The sequence below is a fragment of the Lepus europaeus genome, chromosome 1 (genome assembly GCF_033115175.1).
Source record: "Lepus europaeus isolate LE1 chromosome 1, mLepTim1.pri, whole genome shotgun sequence".
In the NCBI taxonomy this organism is placed as follows: domain Eukaryota; kingdom Metazoa; phylum Chordata; class Mammalia; order Lagomorpha; family Leporidae; genus Lepus; species Lepus europaeus.
The window spans coordinates 4,568,829-4,585,726 of NC_084827.1; the positions used below are offsets into that span (position 1 = coordinate 4,568,829).

Here is a 16,898-nt window from a genome sequence, read left to right on the forward strand (position 1 = left end):
CACACACCAGTGCCCCAGTATTAGGAAGATGTTTCCCTCTGGGTTAACACAGTTGATAAGAATGAACCTTGAGAATTAACTGTCTCTTTGTGCACAAGGTGTCCTTCCATCAAACAGATATAGCTCCTGACTGGAGTCCATGGCTGACATAGTTACAGGCAGGTTTTCAGCCTCCATGCATCCCCCTCAGTCATTCAGCACCTTTGTGCAGTACAGAGTCACACAATTGTACTCAGCGGCTTGGACTCAATTCCTGTCCCCATCCACACACCACATCCACCCTCAGGAAAATTCCATGTCCTCTCTGCTTTCAGCCTACAGCCTACAGTTATCATCATGTGAGAGAATGTTTTCCTGTAGTCAGTCTGAAGCTTCAGCAATCTTATATTCTCCAGCATAAATAGGCAGCCACTCTATTCCCTAATTTGTTAGTGAGTCAGGACTGAGGGGGTGAACTCCCATTCTCATTCTACCAGCAGTGAAAATCTAGAGATGTGCTGAGAGACAGTTGGAGATTAGGGGCAGACAAACAAGACGGTATCAGGAGACAGAGCAGTAATATGGAGCTTCAGGACCCAAAAGACATCCTGAAGACAAAGTTTCCCTGCTGCATGTGAAAAGATAACATACAGGCACCTAGAGTCAGTCATTCAGTCCTTACTCATCTCCTTCCTTCATCAATAACAAAAAGACAACAAGTGGAGTAGTCACTTAATTTGATCATAGATACTTCTGTTCCTACCACCAAACATGTTCATCTTCTCTCTCCAACCTTTCCCCACCATATTGCCCTTGTGCTTCTTCAACTTGGTGGTATGTGAAAACATGAAGAAAAACACAGATGCTTTGCAGTAACAACAGAAACAAGATTCAGTGCTGCACATCCGAGAAGAGTGCACCAGAGAATTATCTGTGTCTGTACGGCCAGGCACAGTATAATGAGATTGAGTCTGAGAGTGTAATCAAAAATGTCAAGGGACCCCAGCAAATGATAGGGCGGAAACAGAGCAAAGATACCAGACTCTCTTCTTTCTCTCCTAGAAACGCACATTTAGAGCAGATTATGGTGTAATCTCACACCCTCTGGGAACATGTACATCTCCTTCCTCGAGATTCTGCCTCACTTTAAGCATTTTATTCCTGTAGATTTTCAAAAACACAATAATTGCATTACAAAATGGCTATAACAGGAAGTATCTTAGACTATCAGTAACTGACAAGTGTGTGTGTGTGTGTGTGTCTTTCTCACTTCTAAGGAAATGGCTTTATACTAATTGACAATGAAAATAAAACACTTTTACACTTTTGTTAATAATTTCTAGATTATTTTAGCATCCATGATGAGGATTGTACCTAAAACTGATTTAAGTCAGAGCTAGTTGACAAGAAAAATTGACAACCATGTCCACAACATCCCAAAGGAGTTCTTTGACTTTGTTATCTCAGAGCGTGAAAGTGAAGAAGTTCAGGAAAGGGATCCTTGGGGCTGGCACTGTGTCAGAGTGGGTTAAGCCACTGCCAACAGCAGAAGAGTCCCATAAGAGTGACGGCTTCAGTTCCAGCCACTCTGCTTCTGAGCCAGCTCCCTGCTAATGCACCTGAGCAAGCAGTGGAAGATGGCCCAAGTCCTCAGGCCTCTGCCATCCACATGAGAGACTCGGATGGAGTTCCAGGCTCCTAGCTTTGGCCTGGCCTCGCGCCATTTGGGGCATGAGCTGATGGATGAAAGATCTCTCCCACTCACTCTCTCACTCTGGCTCAGTCACTTTCTCTCCCTTTCAAATAAATAAGCCTTTTCTTTTTTTAAAAGGAGGCTTCCATGAAAATCAACAAGGAAACCTTCTTGTACTCAGCTGCCTGCGTTAGCTTGCGTTTCACACATCAGGAAAAGCAGCTACTGTATCTGATCATAACGCAGGTGAAGTTGAAGTGAGAACAACAACTAGGATTTCTTTCAGTCAGAGGCTGAGGGGCAGTGGAGATTATGTTGTCTTTAGAATCGATAACTGTGATTTAAAAAAGCAATAATAATGAAAGCATCCATTAAGAAAAAGACGAACTGAGTTGGGGGTTGTGGTATAGCAGGTTAAACTGCCACTTGGGATGCACACATTCCATATCACAGAGCATGGGACTGAGTACCACCTCAGATTCTGATCAAGCTTCCTGCTAATGGACACCCTGGGAGGCAGCAGGTACCGGCTCAAGTGCTTGGTTTCCTGTCACCCACATGGGAGACCTGGATGGAATTCCAGGCTCCTGGCTTTGGCCTGACCCAGCCCTGACTGTTGTGGGCATTTGGGGAGTGAACCAGTGGATGGAAGATCTTTCTCTCTCTGTCTCTCATTCTGTCTTTCTCTTTCATTACCATGCCTTTCAACTAAAGAAAATCATTAGAAAGAAATAAGAAACAAAGGAAGGAATGAAGGGGGCAGGGGGAGGAGGGAATGAGGGAGTGAGGAGGGAAGGGAGAAGGAGGATGGGAGGGAAGAAAAGATTAACTATGAGCAAGAACTGGAGAGGTGAATCAGGAAGAAACCCATGGGAGATTTAGCAGCTACCACTACCATTAGAACCACTGCATCTCCCATTAATCTTGTCAAGTAAAGGAAGAAGTTAAAAAAAAGACATGATTTTTCAAAGCCAAGGAAGTGCAAGAGATAGAAAGCAGTGGCCCTAGAATAATTCCACTAGTTCATTCAATGCTAGCTCTTTTTCTTTGGAAAAGCCAGAGAGAAAAAGAAGAATGGGGACAGATTCAGGATTATGCTCCCAGATTATGGAAGGAGCCTCATGCTATGGTCATTTGACAGAGTCAATATTATACATTTCTTGATGAACAGAGTTATTAATGAATGATGCATGAATCTGACCAGCAAGTTGGTTTACCAGACACCATTGTGAGAGGCAGAATAAGGGCCACTCAAAAGTGCCAATACCCTAACCACTGGAATATGCGAACATGTTGCTTTATGTAGCAAAAGAACTTTGCAAATGTGATGGAATTAAGGAACTTCTGGTGTGGAGGTTGTACTGGATTATCCAGGTGTGCTGAACCCAACTGCACGGATTCATAGAAGTGGAGAAACTTTCCCAGAAACCTCCCTCTAAATTCAGGTAAAGGAGTGTGTGATGGTGGAGCCATGGTCAGAGAGGTTCAACGTTGATTTCCTTGAAGATGGAGAGAGGGAGCCATGGGCCAAGGAATGTAGGCTACCTCTAGAAGCCAGAATAAGCAAGGAGGCTCCAGAAAGAAAGACCACACTGAAAACACACCCTGAGGCCCGTGTCAGCCTTCTGACCTGCAGAGCGCATCACATGGTAATGCCGCATTGCTGAAGCCACCTGTTGTGTGGTAATTTGCTACAGAAGCCACAGAAAACGCAGACAGTCATAGAGGACCACAGACCTGAAGCCTGTAGTCCTGTGTTTCGATTCTCAAGATATCCTACCTCCAGTTCAGTTTTTTCCAGCCTCCCCATCTGCCTGCCTGGCCCCCTGTTTGCCATATGCTCCCTTCCACATCGCCCTCCATTTCTCTCCTTGATGACCTAACGTCTTTGCTATCAGAGGTACAGATCTAAAAGCTCAGTTCCAGGATCAGGTCCTGCACAAAGGTTACTTGGCCAACTTCTTAAATTCAGGGCTCATTCATGCTATCATCATTGTTTGATATCTACAATCACTTCCGTTTGTAGACGAGGGTGGGATTAAGCTGGTGTCGTCTGGGAAGGTTGAAGGTCTCGGAGAGGAAGGGCTGTGACTGAGCACTTACTGGGAAGGCTGACCCTTGGAATGGGCCTTGCAGTATCCCGTTCATCTTTGTCCCCAGATGTGTGTCTTCACAGCAATCAGAGGCAAGCCCTTCAGTGTGGCCAGGTCCTGAAAGGTGTATCAGGGACTCTGCCTCCAAGAGGTAGAGATTTCTCTTAATCTTACTGTTTAGACACTTTGGATAACCCAGACAACAAGGTGTTGTGGTTTAGGGCCTTGCTTGTCTGCTTCCCAGATCCTGAAACCCTAGATCTACAAGGGCCACAAAAATCTCCAGATGAAAACAAGGGATCCAGCCCTGGCCACGTGTCCAGTCTGCTGGCATTCTATCCTAGCTGGGAAACTGCTTTCTTGTTTTTCTTGGGTTTTTTTGTTTTGTTTTGTTTTATTTTTTACAGGCAGAGTGGACAGTGAGAGAGAGAGACAGAGAGAAAGGTCTTCCTTTGTCGTTGGTTCACCCTCCAATGGCTGCCGCGGCAGGCACACTGCGCTGATCCGAAGGCAGGAGCCAGGTGCTTCTCCTGGTCTCCCATGCGGGTGCAGGGCCCAAGCACTTGGGCCATCCTCCACTGCACTCCCTGGCCACAGCAGAGAGCTGGCCTGGAAGAGGGGCAACCGGGACAGAATCCAGCACCCTGACCGGGACTACAACCCGGTGTGCCAGCGCCGCAGGCAGAGGATTAGCCTATTGAGCCGTGGCACCGGCCTCTTGGTTTTCATGATCTCATATTCCTACCCTTCCAGAAGGAAGGAAACAGCCAGGCGGAGGCCCTGATGCTAAGCCAGTTAGTGACGTGGTTGTTTGTAGTTCTCCACTCCTTGTTTCATTCAGATATTTTCTGAAATGTTAACCACTCAGAAGAGAAAACCTCTCATTAGCCTAAAGAGCAACACCAGGGGCCAGCACTGTGGTGTAGCCGGTAAAGCCACTGCCTGCAGTGTTGGCATCGTAGATGGGTGCCAGTTTGGGTACCAGCTGCTCCACTTCCGACCCAGCTCTCTGCTATGGCCTGGGAAAGCAGTGAGGATGGCCCAAGTGGGAGACCCAGAGGAAGCTCCTGGCTCTTGGCTTTGAATTGGCGCAGCTCTGGCCATTGTAGCCAAATGGAGAGTGAACCAGCAGATAGAAGACACCTCCCCCCCAACCTCCTCTCTATAACTCTTTCAAATAAATAAATTTTTTTAAAAAAGAAATAAATAACAGCACTCTAAGTTTCACATTATTAAAAAAAAAAAGAGCAACACCAACATATCCATAGTCCCCAGAGGACTCCTTGCCTTTCTGTCATTCCCATGGAGGATGTGCTATGGAGTCTAAGTTTCATATCCAGTATAAGCTCAGCTCTAATCATCACCATGAAACAAAAGCCTTGGAGACACGGAGCAGAGAGAACCATGGACACTGATCCTCGGGAGAGAAGAGGCAGAAGCAGTGCCTTTCCCCTCTGGTGTCCTGAAGGATTCTGTTTCCATCTCCCAGCTCCACACCACTATTGCTGCTCCAGACCTTATAGTGAGACAGAATATGTCTTGAATTAGGAGATCAGCATGAGGATTGAAAATGTTTAAACTGTAGAGTCAGCCTGCTGGCAGTGCACAAAACTGCCACCCCAGCCAGCTGCAAAGCAATAACCAACGGCCATGAACTGCATGCTTCCCATCTCTTGTGTCACAGGCAGGCATCTCGGGGTGTGAATGTCTAAGCAACAGCAGCTCCTCCAGGAAGACACTGCACACAGCCTGAGGTGAGTGGCTTCAGTGTGTGCTTATCAGGTATTCGTGGAGCCCAGGACTTATGTCTGTACTGGGCTTGCAGTCCGGCTGTGCTGAACATGGATTTTAGAGTTGGGGCCAGAGAAAAGGCCAAGTCCAAATACGCAGCTTTACACTCAAATTCCTGACCATCGGTGTAGTAATACGTATGTTTTTTCTGCATTTGAAAAGTTTTCAACGATCTCTTTGGTGAACTGAAACTATAAAGAGTTGCATGAAGCTGTAAAGATATTCACACACACACACACACACACTGGCACTAAGGAAGTCTAGAGAAAGAACATTGGAGTCTCACTGGCAGCGATGACAGTAAGAGTCATGATAAATGGTATTTGTTGAGCACTAAGTCCCATATGTGTCCTAAGTAGCCTGCCCATATCATCTTCACAGTACACCTAGGGGTTGAGTACTACCATTAACTTTACCTTGTGCCCAGATAAGCTGAGGCTCCAGAAATTAAGTCACAGAAGGAAGCGGGTGTTTTGGGGAGGGAGGGTCCTCAGAGACAGCACAGAAAGGTTTGCAGAGGCCTTCTAAGAGCCTCTGGTCATGGCACAGACCAGAGCCCAGCACCAATGCACACGTGATAAACACTAATTCTCTTTTCATCTGGCCCATTCCCCCGTCATTCCCTGTTTCCAACTGCCGTGCTTTTGATCATCTTTAGCTCTGTTTATTTTTAGTTGTTTCTTTCTTGTTTTCCTCCTAATTTTTGAGATTTGATGCTGTGTTGCCTTTCATAACCACTTCCTCTCCGCTTTTCTCTCCCTTTATCAATAGCTTGCACCATCTCACATCTCTGCCCCCTCAATCTGTCTCTCTATGACTTACATGTTCCCATTTTGTTCTGTTTATCACCAACTACCTACTGGCCTCTCTCCCCTGTCCCATCTCTGTCCCTGTTTGATGGTCGGTGGTTCTCTATCTTTTCCTCTCCTGCTCTGTCTCTTGTTTCCTGTACCTGCAGGGACCCAGCCCTGGATTGTGGCAAATCTGAGCTACCCTTCTGAACTTGTCCTCTTGGGCTTCTCCTCCCTCGGGGAACTGCAGGTCCTTCTGTGTGGGCCCTATCTCCTTTCCTTCATGGGAAACACCATCTACGTAGTCATGGTCATAGCTGACACCCACCTACACCAGCCCATGTACTTCTTCCTGGGCAATTTTTCCTTGCTGGACGTCATGGTGACCATGATGGTGGTACCCTGGATGCTCTCAGACATGCTGGTCTCCAACAAAGCCATCTCCTTCACTGGCTGCAAGGTCGAGTTCCACTTTTACTTTTCCTTGAGTTCCACCTCCTTCTTCACCCTTGACCACTTACTGGCCATCTGTACTCACTGCATTACAGTACTTTGATGAACTGGGCTGTGTGAGCTCGGCTGATGCGGGCTGCCTGGCCAACCCCTTTCCTAGCCATGGTCCTCACTGTCCTTCTGAGAGGAACTCTCAACTATTGTCATGGCCACATCATTAACCACTTCTGTGACAACATACCTCTGCTACAGTTGTCCCGCTCAAACACCACCTGCTGGAATTCTGGGACTTTCTGATGGCCCTGGCTCCCTTCTAGTGCCCCTCATCTCTTAGGGCTACATCATGACCACTGTGCCGAGAATCCCCTCAGGCAGCAGCTGCCAGAAGGCTTTCTCCACAGGTACGTCTTAATTCACTCTGGTCTACATCAGCTACAGTAGCACTATCTTCCCATATGGCAGGCCTGGCAAGGCACACTCTGTGGACGTCAACAGGGTGGAAACTTGGTGATGGCCATCCTCGCCCCCTTCCTCAGTCCCTTCATCCTTACCTTCTACAATGAGGTGGTCAAGGTTGTGCTCCAGGGGTGGATGCCGAGACTGAAACGCCTTCACAAAGCACTGTGCTGAGACCTCGGGACCTGACCAGGCGCAGGCAGTTCTAGGAGGAGACAGTGTCCAATGTGAGGGAGCACCACTACTGAATGTCTGGGGATTTTTCCTATGTGCCTCTGAGGGCTAATTGCAGTGAACCCTCAGTGCTACCCTGTCTGGCCCAAAACTGTCAAAGGCCACCATGGAAGCGCTCCCCATACCTCCTGGAAGCTGCAAGAACTCTGAAGGGAGCCCAGAACCTGAGGATCCAGCTGCAAGGATTTCCAGATATAGAAGAACACGGGCTCTGCCTTCCAGGAGGAGACGCTAAGAGGGCTCTCTGATCAAAAGATGTGACAGCGCCAGCATGCACGCATGTGTGTGTGTACAGATGTGTGGTCTTCAGGGTCTACTTCTCCACATGGCACCCACTGCTCAGTGTGTGCACCATACATGCTTGGGACTACAGGGGACCAAGGGGAGGAACAGATATTACCAAAACAAAACACTGGTTTTTTAACATCTCTGGAGTTCATGATGTTTCATGTGGTTACTCATTCCTTTCATCAGTACTGAGTATACTTTATGCATCGGGCACTGTAACAAATGCGGGATAAAAAAGTAAAGAAGGCAGAGATGGTCCTTATCCTGCCACGTGACAGGAAGGAATAATAAAGACATATTCACCACGGCAGGGAAAGGGCAACGGTGGATTCCCAGGAGTTTTATGAGCTCAGTTAGAACAGCATGGAGATCAGAGGGGGGCCAAGGGTCACTTCGGAGGCCGCCTGGGTAACATAATGGATGCAAGGCAGGCATCCTGAGAATGCAATTTATCAGCTACTTCGGGGGGGGGATGGAAAAATGGACTTAAAATGAGGTAAGAACAAGTCATGCAGATATTATGTGGGTACTAGGGAGTAAACAATGACAGGGTTTTTAGAAAGATAACTTGTCTCCTGCATGATTAAACATTCGTTCGCCTGTAGGCTGGCCTGTGGTAAACACAGTGAGCTGCTTTGTCCAATCACAATAGAAAACAGATTTTAACACACACGCACATGCACACACACATACACACACACACGTCTGTATGAGTGTATAAAATCCCTGAAAGCCCATTTTGTCCCTTATTTCCTTTGGAGCAAAACATCACTTCCACTGCCCTTCCCTCCCCCATAGTCTGAAATTTTAACAATCTTCCAGTGGCTCTGACCTCAGAATAATGGTGTTCTCTTTCTTTTATCTAGCATTTTCCAAAACAGTCCCAATTTACTCTGCCACATCATTCTGTCAATATGCTCTACCTTATCAAACTACATGGCCCAATTTGCTGTATATAAACTACAAGAAAGACTGCATTTCTAGCCCCACTTATTTGAAGACAAAAAAATGCCACCACTAATTTACTGCAAGTGTCAAGCTTTTATAAAATCGACCATGAGGAAGTAAACAGGATAAGTAATTGTGGCTCACTTGGTGGATGTGTGGCTCATTTAACGGCCCATTGCTTCCCATGAGGGACATTCCAGGTCACCTCAGGCCAGGCCCTCCCTTTCTACGTGGTGTACTCCTCTCCCAGGCCTTCTGAGAGCTCATTGCATTCTCGCCGGGACAGCCCTCATTCAAGTCAGAAGCTAGCTCTTGCTTCCCAGTTGCAGTTTCTAGTCCAGAATTTTGCTAGTCCTTTAATTACTTGGAAGAGAAATGACTCTGTTGTTTGCTTGTTGCAACAACTGAGTTTTTTCTTTAATTATTCTTTGCTCACCATCTCAAAAACAGAATTTGGAGAGTCAGTGAAGGGATGTTTGATACATTAATTCTGCCGAGGCGGGCATTTGTTGCAGCAGTTGAGACACTGCTTGAGACACCCATTCCATACTGAAGCGCCTGGACTCAAGTCCCAGCTCTCCTTCTGGCTCAACTAATTAGGTCTCTGCCACCCACTGGGAGACTTGGATAGAGTTTCAAGCTCCTGGCATCAGCCTACCCCATCCCCAGATGTTGGGGGATTTGGGAAATGAGTCAGTCAGTGGGAGATCTCTTCTTTCTGTGTATGCTTCTTTCCTTATCTCTCTCTGCTTTTCAAATAAATAAATACAAATAAATAAAATTTTAGAAGGAATAATTCTATTCATAATACCTTCACACTTTCACATATACTTTACATCTGCGTTTACTCTCATAGTAAATCAATTATATGAATTCAATTCATCACATATCAGGAGCAAAAAAACTCCTCTCAGCACTAGCCTTTAAAGGGAGAGAAAGGAACTGTATGACCAACTCCAACACATTTGGATAAGGGGTTTTCCTGACTGTGAGAGTGTGATGAGAGCTCAGAAAGAAGATGCTGATTAATGGACTGTAGCCAAGTCATATTTCTGACATATTTTAATGGGTATGGGAACCACAGCTGAAAGGAAAAAGGAATTGGTAAAGAAATGGCAGAATAGGACTGGCGCTGTGGCTCAGCAGGTTGAAGCCCTGGCTTGATGTGTCAGCATCCCATATGGGCACTTGTTCTAGTCCCAGCTGCTCCTCTTCCAATCCAGCTCTCTGCTATGGCCTGTGAAAGCCTAGAAGATGGCCCAAGTCCTTGAGCCCCTGAACCCACATGGGAGACCTGGAAGAATTTCCTGGCTCCTGGCCAGCGCCGTGGCTCACTAGGCTAATCCTCTGCCTGTGGCCCCGGTACTCCAGATTCTAGTCCCAGTTGGGGCGCTAGTTCTGTCCCGGTTGCTCCTCTTCCAGTCCAGCTCTCTGCTGTGGCCCAGGAAGGCAATGGAGGATGGCCCAAGTCCCTGGGTCCTGCACCCGCATGGGAGACCAGGAGGAAGCACCTGGCTCCTGGCTTCGGATCAGTGCAGTGTGCCAGCCGTAGCGGCCATTTGGAGGGTGAGCCAACGGAAAAGGGAGACCTCTCTCTGTCTCTCTCTCTCTCACTGTCTAACTCTGCCTGTCAAAAAAAAAAAAAGAAGTTCCTGGCTCCTGCCTTTGGATTGGTGCAGATCTGGCCATTGCGGCTATCTGGGGAATGAACCAGCAGATGGAAGACCTCTCTGTCTCTACCTCTCTCTATAACTCTGTCTTTCAAATAAATAAAATAAATCTTTAAAAAAAAAACCAGCAGGATGACATTATAGTGGTTACTCAAACTCTTTTCCATATCCCTAACCTGGGAACTTCCTTCTGGATCAAAAGTTGGATTGATTAAAAGTTGGAATCTTGGGGCTGGCGCCATGGTGTAGCAGATAAAGCCACCGCCTGCAATGCCGGCATTGCATATGGGTGCTAGTTCAAGTCCTGGCTGCTTCTCTTCCAATGCAGCTCTCTGCTATGGCCTGGGAACACAGTAGAAGATGGCCCAAGTCCTTGGGCCCCTGCACCCAAGTGGGAAACCCAGAGGAAGCTCCTGGCTCCTGGCTTTGGATCAGCACAGCTCCAGACATTGCAGGAGTGAATCAGTGGATAGAAGACCTCTCTCTCTCTCTCTCTCTCTCTCTCTCTCTCTCTCTCTCTCCTCTGCCTCTCTAACTCTGCCTTTCAAATAAGAAAATTAAATCAAATAAAAAATAAATAAAAGTTGGAATTTCCAGAATCTGAAGCCATTCTGTTTCGCCTCCTCCAGTATCTTATTCAGCATGTGTACATCAACTTCCTCCAAGACTCAGGATCTAACAATATTTCTCCTAACCCATTCCTAACAGTAGTTGCATATTTAGTTTCCAACACTTGAAAGAAACACATAGTGACAGAAAGCAACCACAGGCTCAATGTCATTTTGTAAGACTTATTATATATTTATCACAATGGCATCCACAAATATTTCAAAGGTACTAAATAATAAATATGCCAAATATTTTTATTTTGAATGTTTTAGTCAGTTCATGTACAATATTAATTGTGTAGTGATTCACACAGTCCCTTTGCCACCATACCACATTTCCAGAGAGATGATAATTATTGATCTTCTCTCTAAGAGGTCATTTGTTGTAGTTGTCTAAAGACAATGGCCTCACCACTCAGAAGTGGCTTACCCTGGAAGACAATTTCAGGGTGGTGGGAAGGCAGGGCTGTTTAGAACACTGAAAACTAACACTAGTGTAGGGAGAATGGGGGCAGAATTTCACAACCAAAATGCCTAACTTACGCCAAAATACCTGCCCAACCACACTCCCTGTGTCTGGCATTCCAGCCCCAGGGATTCAGTGAAGTAGAGGCCCAGCACCAAGACACAGAGTTCTGAAGGCTAACACAAGACCCCACTGCCACGTGCAAATCCCAGGGGAAGCCCAACCCCACATTTATCTCTTCAAGTGGGAAGGGTTAGAGATGAAAATATTAGGAGTATGGATGTTTTTATTTTTCAAGGTTTATTTATTTATTTGAGAGGCAGACTTACAGAGAAAGGGAGAGACAGAGAGAGGTCTTCCAACCATGGGATAAAGGTTACTTAGCTTCCATGATAGTAAATCAAATTCCCTCTTCTACACCCCTCATGTTGTGATTCTGGGGTGAGGACTTTCTTACTCTTCCTAACTGAAAGTTCCAACAGCATACTGCCGGATCATTGCTGTTCAAATATTACTGTCCCTGGAAATCACCCAGGAATCCTATGAAAGCACAGATTCTGACTCCAGGGGCCCGCGAGTGCATTTCTGACACACTCCCAGGAGATCAGAAATCGACTGGTCAAGGGTCTCTTCCTCAGGAAATACCGTGAAAAGCGGTGCTAGACTGCTACAGCCTGTTGATGATGTGCAGAGATGGGAGAGTGGAAGTCGTCCCCCAGTGGGGGACTCCGGGTGGATCCGTGTGCTCTCAGGAGGGAAAGGAACAGGTCTGCGTTCCTGAAGGAGGCAACTGCTCCCACTCAGCTCTTCAGTTGTTCACAAGGTTTGCAAGGAGGACAGTACTTAGTCCCCGGAGGGGCGGAGGAAAGTTCTCAGGATGAAAAACGGCTTTCCTTGTTGGCCTTTACAGCAGAATCAGAAGTATCTTCCCATCGTTGGTGTGGCCCATGAGTGTGAAAATGACCTTAGGAGAGGGGAGGAGAGTGGGGAAGAAGCCAAGTGCAATAACAAGCTCTGGACCCTGCACCACTTCTACCAGTGTTGCTCCAGGGAGTGGCCCCCATGCCTTGACCATCCAGACTGCAAATTATGCCCGGGGCCTCTCCTCTAGCATCCTGCGGGAAAGAGCCAGCTTCAGAAACCAGAGGCAGGTTGCACATGTTCTTTACCCTGCTTTGATCTCAGCCCAGTTCAGACTAACCTGGTGCAAGAAAACTGACACCAGAGTTCTTCCTACTCCGCCTTTTCCCCCACGGCGTCCTACGTGTTCACATACATCCAAGGAATGACTTCTATCACCTGGCCACCCCTCCCAACATGTCACCCACAGGCCCTGTCCTACTCCACTTCTTCCCTAACTTCCACCATGTTTGCTTTACCAGCCAGAGGCCCTGGCAGTCTGGCCTGGAGGCTTTCAGGGCACCCAGCTTCCAAGGGCCTACGTAATGGGTCCTGCCATGGAACATGAATCTGAGCTTCTGGGAGAGAAAGAAGTGGTAACTCATGTGAAGGAGAAGGCAGGGAGCCTGAGAGTGGAAATACGGCTCTGCCCTCTCTCGTGAATGCATGGAAACAAGAATGCTCACAAGTTTTGGGGAGAAGGCTGGGAGAGTGGCCCACAGGCATGGAGCCAGATGGAAGGAGGGCACCGTGAGTACTGAGTGGAGTTTTTGCTCCAGGAGCAGTGCCAGGGACAGAGGCACATGGCTTCTGTGCTGTGGTCTGCCTGTTCTTACAGACACTCCTACTTTCAGAACCCCTTCCTAAGCTCCAGGCTCCTGGCTTCAGATCGGCACAGCTCCAGCCACTGCGGCCATCTGGGGAGTGAATCAGCAGATGGAAGACTGACTCTCTCTCACTCTCTCTCTCTCTCTCTCTCTCTCTCTCTCTGTCTCTCTCTCCCTCTCTCCCTCTCCCCCTCTCTTCCTCCCTTTCCCTCTCTCTCCCTCTGCCTCTGCCTCTCTGTGATTCTGCCTTTCAAATAAATAAATAAATCTTCAAAAAAAATTAGAAGCCTATCCTAGATTCTGAATCAAGGTCCTGAGAGGAGCACATCCAAAGTAAAAACTGTAGACAAAGTATAAAGGAATGTAAACAAAATCACAGTGCCAACCCGGGGGAGGGAGGGAAGGATTTGAATAGCACATTTTAATACATAACAGCTACATTTACTGAGACCTCACCATGCACCAGGCCCTGTACTAAGAGGTTTATTTGGAACATCTCATTAACTGATATGATCCCACCATTTCCACTCAATGACTCCTGCAAAATCATCCATTCCTTGCCCACCCCTGACTCACAGGCACCTGCCTCTCAGGTATTCAAATGGTGCACGTCCAGGAGCTCTCTGTAGTATGTGCAGAGATGCACATGAGGGTGAGGAAGCCAGGGAGACTCAGAAGGAGGAGATGCAAAGGCTCCAGCCCATGTACCTGGAAGGAGCATCCTGACTCCTTGTGAGTGGACAGGTGCTCTCCAGCCCTCCTCTGTGGGCTGCTGGGTCTCTGAGGAGGAGCCTTTGGATCACTTGTTCAGTGATCCATGACCTTGTCATTCTGGAAGGTGATAAAGTGGTAAACACTCCTTTCTGCCAAATTGAATAATCTTTGGATTAAATAATAGCTGCTCTTTACTGGGCTATTTCTCTGTGCCAAGGAACTGTGTGGGTACCTTTCACATTACTTCTTCATTTTTTTACCTTTTGTGCTCACTTCTCATTTTATTATTCTCTGTGATATTTCAGGCTACAATGCATCCATTTTTGAAATCATTTGCCAACCTTGACTGCAAGGATCCTATACTCAATAAGTTCTCTAGATCTGATATTTCCTTGTCTGTCTCCATCTCTGTCTCTTTCTGTGATTTTTCTATGTGTGAATCCTCCTACCATTTCTCTTCTCATTTTTTAATCACTCTATTCTCTCCTTCAGAAATTTCACTTTCCCCTTTAACCAAAGCAACTGTGAAAGTGTAAGCGAGTATCAAATTTGCTTTTGGCCTTTCTCTGAGTCCCAGCTCACATCTCTTACTATCTGAAGATCTCATGATGTCCTCAGACTGTCCGAAAAGACACACACAACCTTTGCTTTCCTCAAAACCTGTATCATGTTCATGATTCCCCAATTCCCCAGTCATCTCGACTGGAAACAGGTAGGCTTCTCTAGTTTTTCTCATTTTCTTCTAAGCTACCTGAATTGCTTGCTGTCCTTGAAGTACTATCTTTCCATTCAGCTTGCCTTTCCTTTTCCATAGCTACCACCTAGTTCAATATTTGCTTCCTCTGAACTTCATTACAACCGTATTGTTAATGGCTTTCTTACTTATAGATTTCCTGATAGTGGAGATACTGTGTACTGCTGTTACGTTTAGTCTAAATGATTATATCCACAGACTGAGAGGCAAAGTGGATGTATTTAAATATCTCTATCAAAGTCCAATTTATTGAGCTAACTAAGCCATCTACCTGCACACAGAAAGAATACAAGGAGATGCATTAAAATATTACCAATGGCTATCATTAGGTATGGGACTTGATTTAATTTTTTTTTGACAGGCAGAGTGGACAGTGAGAGAGAGAGAGACAGAGAGAAAGGTCTTCCGTTGCCGTTGGTTCACCCTCCAATGGCCGCCGCGGTAGCGCACCTGCGGCCGGCGCACCTCGCTGTTCCGATGGCAGGAGCCAGGTGCTTATCCTGGTCTCCCATGGGGTGCAGAGCCCAAACACTTGGGCCATCCTCCACTGCACTCCCTGGCCACAGCAGAGAGCTGGCCTGGAAGAGGGGCAACCGGGACAGGATCGGTGCCCCGACCGGGACTAGAACCCGGTGTGCCGGCGCCGCAAGGCGGAGGATTAGCCTGTTGAGCCACGGCGCCGGCCAACTTGATTTAATTTTAATAATTTATTTATTTGAGACACAAATAGAGAGCTCTCATGTGCTGTCTCACTCTCCAAATGCCTGCCACATCTGGCGCTGGGGCCAGAGCCAAGGTTGGGAGTTGGGAATACAATCCAAATCTTCCATGTTGGTGGCAGGAATCCAATTACGTGAGTTGTCACTGCTGCCTCTCAGGGTTGGCATGAACAGGAAACACGAGTCAGGAGCTGGAGCCGGAAACAGAATCCAGGCACTCTCTGCTGGGACGGGTGCATCTTAACCACTAGCTAAATGCCCACTTCCCTTGGTGTTGGTTTTTTTAAATTTTAACTGAAATTGGATATATTTAATGTAGGTAGCATGATAGCTTGAACTTTTTAAAAATATTTACTTAGTTATTTGTATCTACTTGAAATGTAGAGAGAAAGAGACAGAGACAGAGATCTTCCATCCAATGATTCACTCCCCAAATGACCTCAACAATTAGAGTTGGGCCAGGCTTAACCAAGAATCAGGGATTCCATGTGGGCCTCCTACTTGAGCATCAGAGGCCATCATCAGCTCTCTCCCAGGGTGCATGAGCAGGAAGCTGCTTAGGAAGTGGAGTAGCCAGGTCTCAAACTGGCACTCTGATATGGGATATAGGTATCCCAAGCAGCAAGTTAACCCACCATGCCACAACACTCATCCCTAAAATTTACTTACTTACTTACTTATTTATTATTTGAAAAGCAGATCTCTCTGGCAGACAGATATATCTTCCATATGCTGATTCACTCTCCAGATTATCAAGAGCTGGGGCTGCCAGGTCGAAGTCAGGAGCTCATCAGAGTTTCCCACATAGATGACGAAGGAGCCAAGAATTTGGTCTATCACCTACTGCCTTCCAGGGTGTATGTAAGCAGGAAGCTGGAATTGGAAGCCCCTCGGACATGGGATGTGGGTGTACCACGTGGCATCTTAATCACTGTAGCAAAACTCCACCCAAGCATGTTTTGATGTATGTACACCTAGATAACTGATTTCTACAGTCAACTTGAAGATAATTAATATATATATAACCTCACATAGCTAACATTTTGCATGTGGTGAGAAAACTTAAGATCTACTGTCTTAGAAAAATTTCAAGTGAAAATAATTTTGAAACAACAGTATGCATTCCTTCTCTTGATGGCCAAATCAAGGACAAACTCCCTACAGGGAGCTCTGCTTTCCATGGCTCCACCCACCCTTCCAGCCTTACCTTCACCTCCTCCTTGCCACATACTTTGTGCTACCACCAAACAGGACCACTTGCTTTTGCCAAATATTGTCATTTCCATCCTGCCTTCACGCCCTTCCCTTTAACTCTGAATTTGAATTTCCTGTCCTGCCATCTTTGTCTGATAAACAATCACTTACCCATTCCCTCTCAAATGTCCCCTCCTTTGTCACGTCCCATCTCGTCCCACCCCCGTCCAGACATGGAGTCATCCTGCCTAGGATCCCCAGTCAGGGAAATGAGCTTTCTTCCTTGCATTGCAGTTGTGTGCTCATCATGATCCAAACTC

The 16,898-nt window shown here is 46.7% G+C and overlaps 1 protein-coding gene across 1 annotated transcript; it reads left to right on the forward strand.

Annotated features, from left to right (window-relative positions):
- The first annotated feature begins 1,401 nt into the window (after positions 1–1,401).
- Positions 1,402–7,430, forward strand: LOC133761868 (olfactory receptor 6V1). The gene is given in 7 exon segments (XM_062194789.1): positions 1,402–1,502; positions 3,849–3,916; positions 6,515–6,877; positions 6,880–7,068; positions 7,071–7,103; positions 7,106–7,297; positions 7,300–7,430. Coding segments are annotated over 7 exon segments (1,077 nt in total).
- The last annotated feature ends 9,468 nt before the right edge of the window (positions 7,431–16,898 follow it).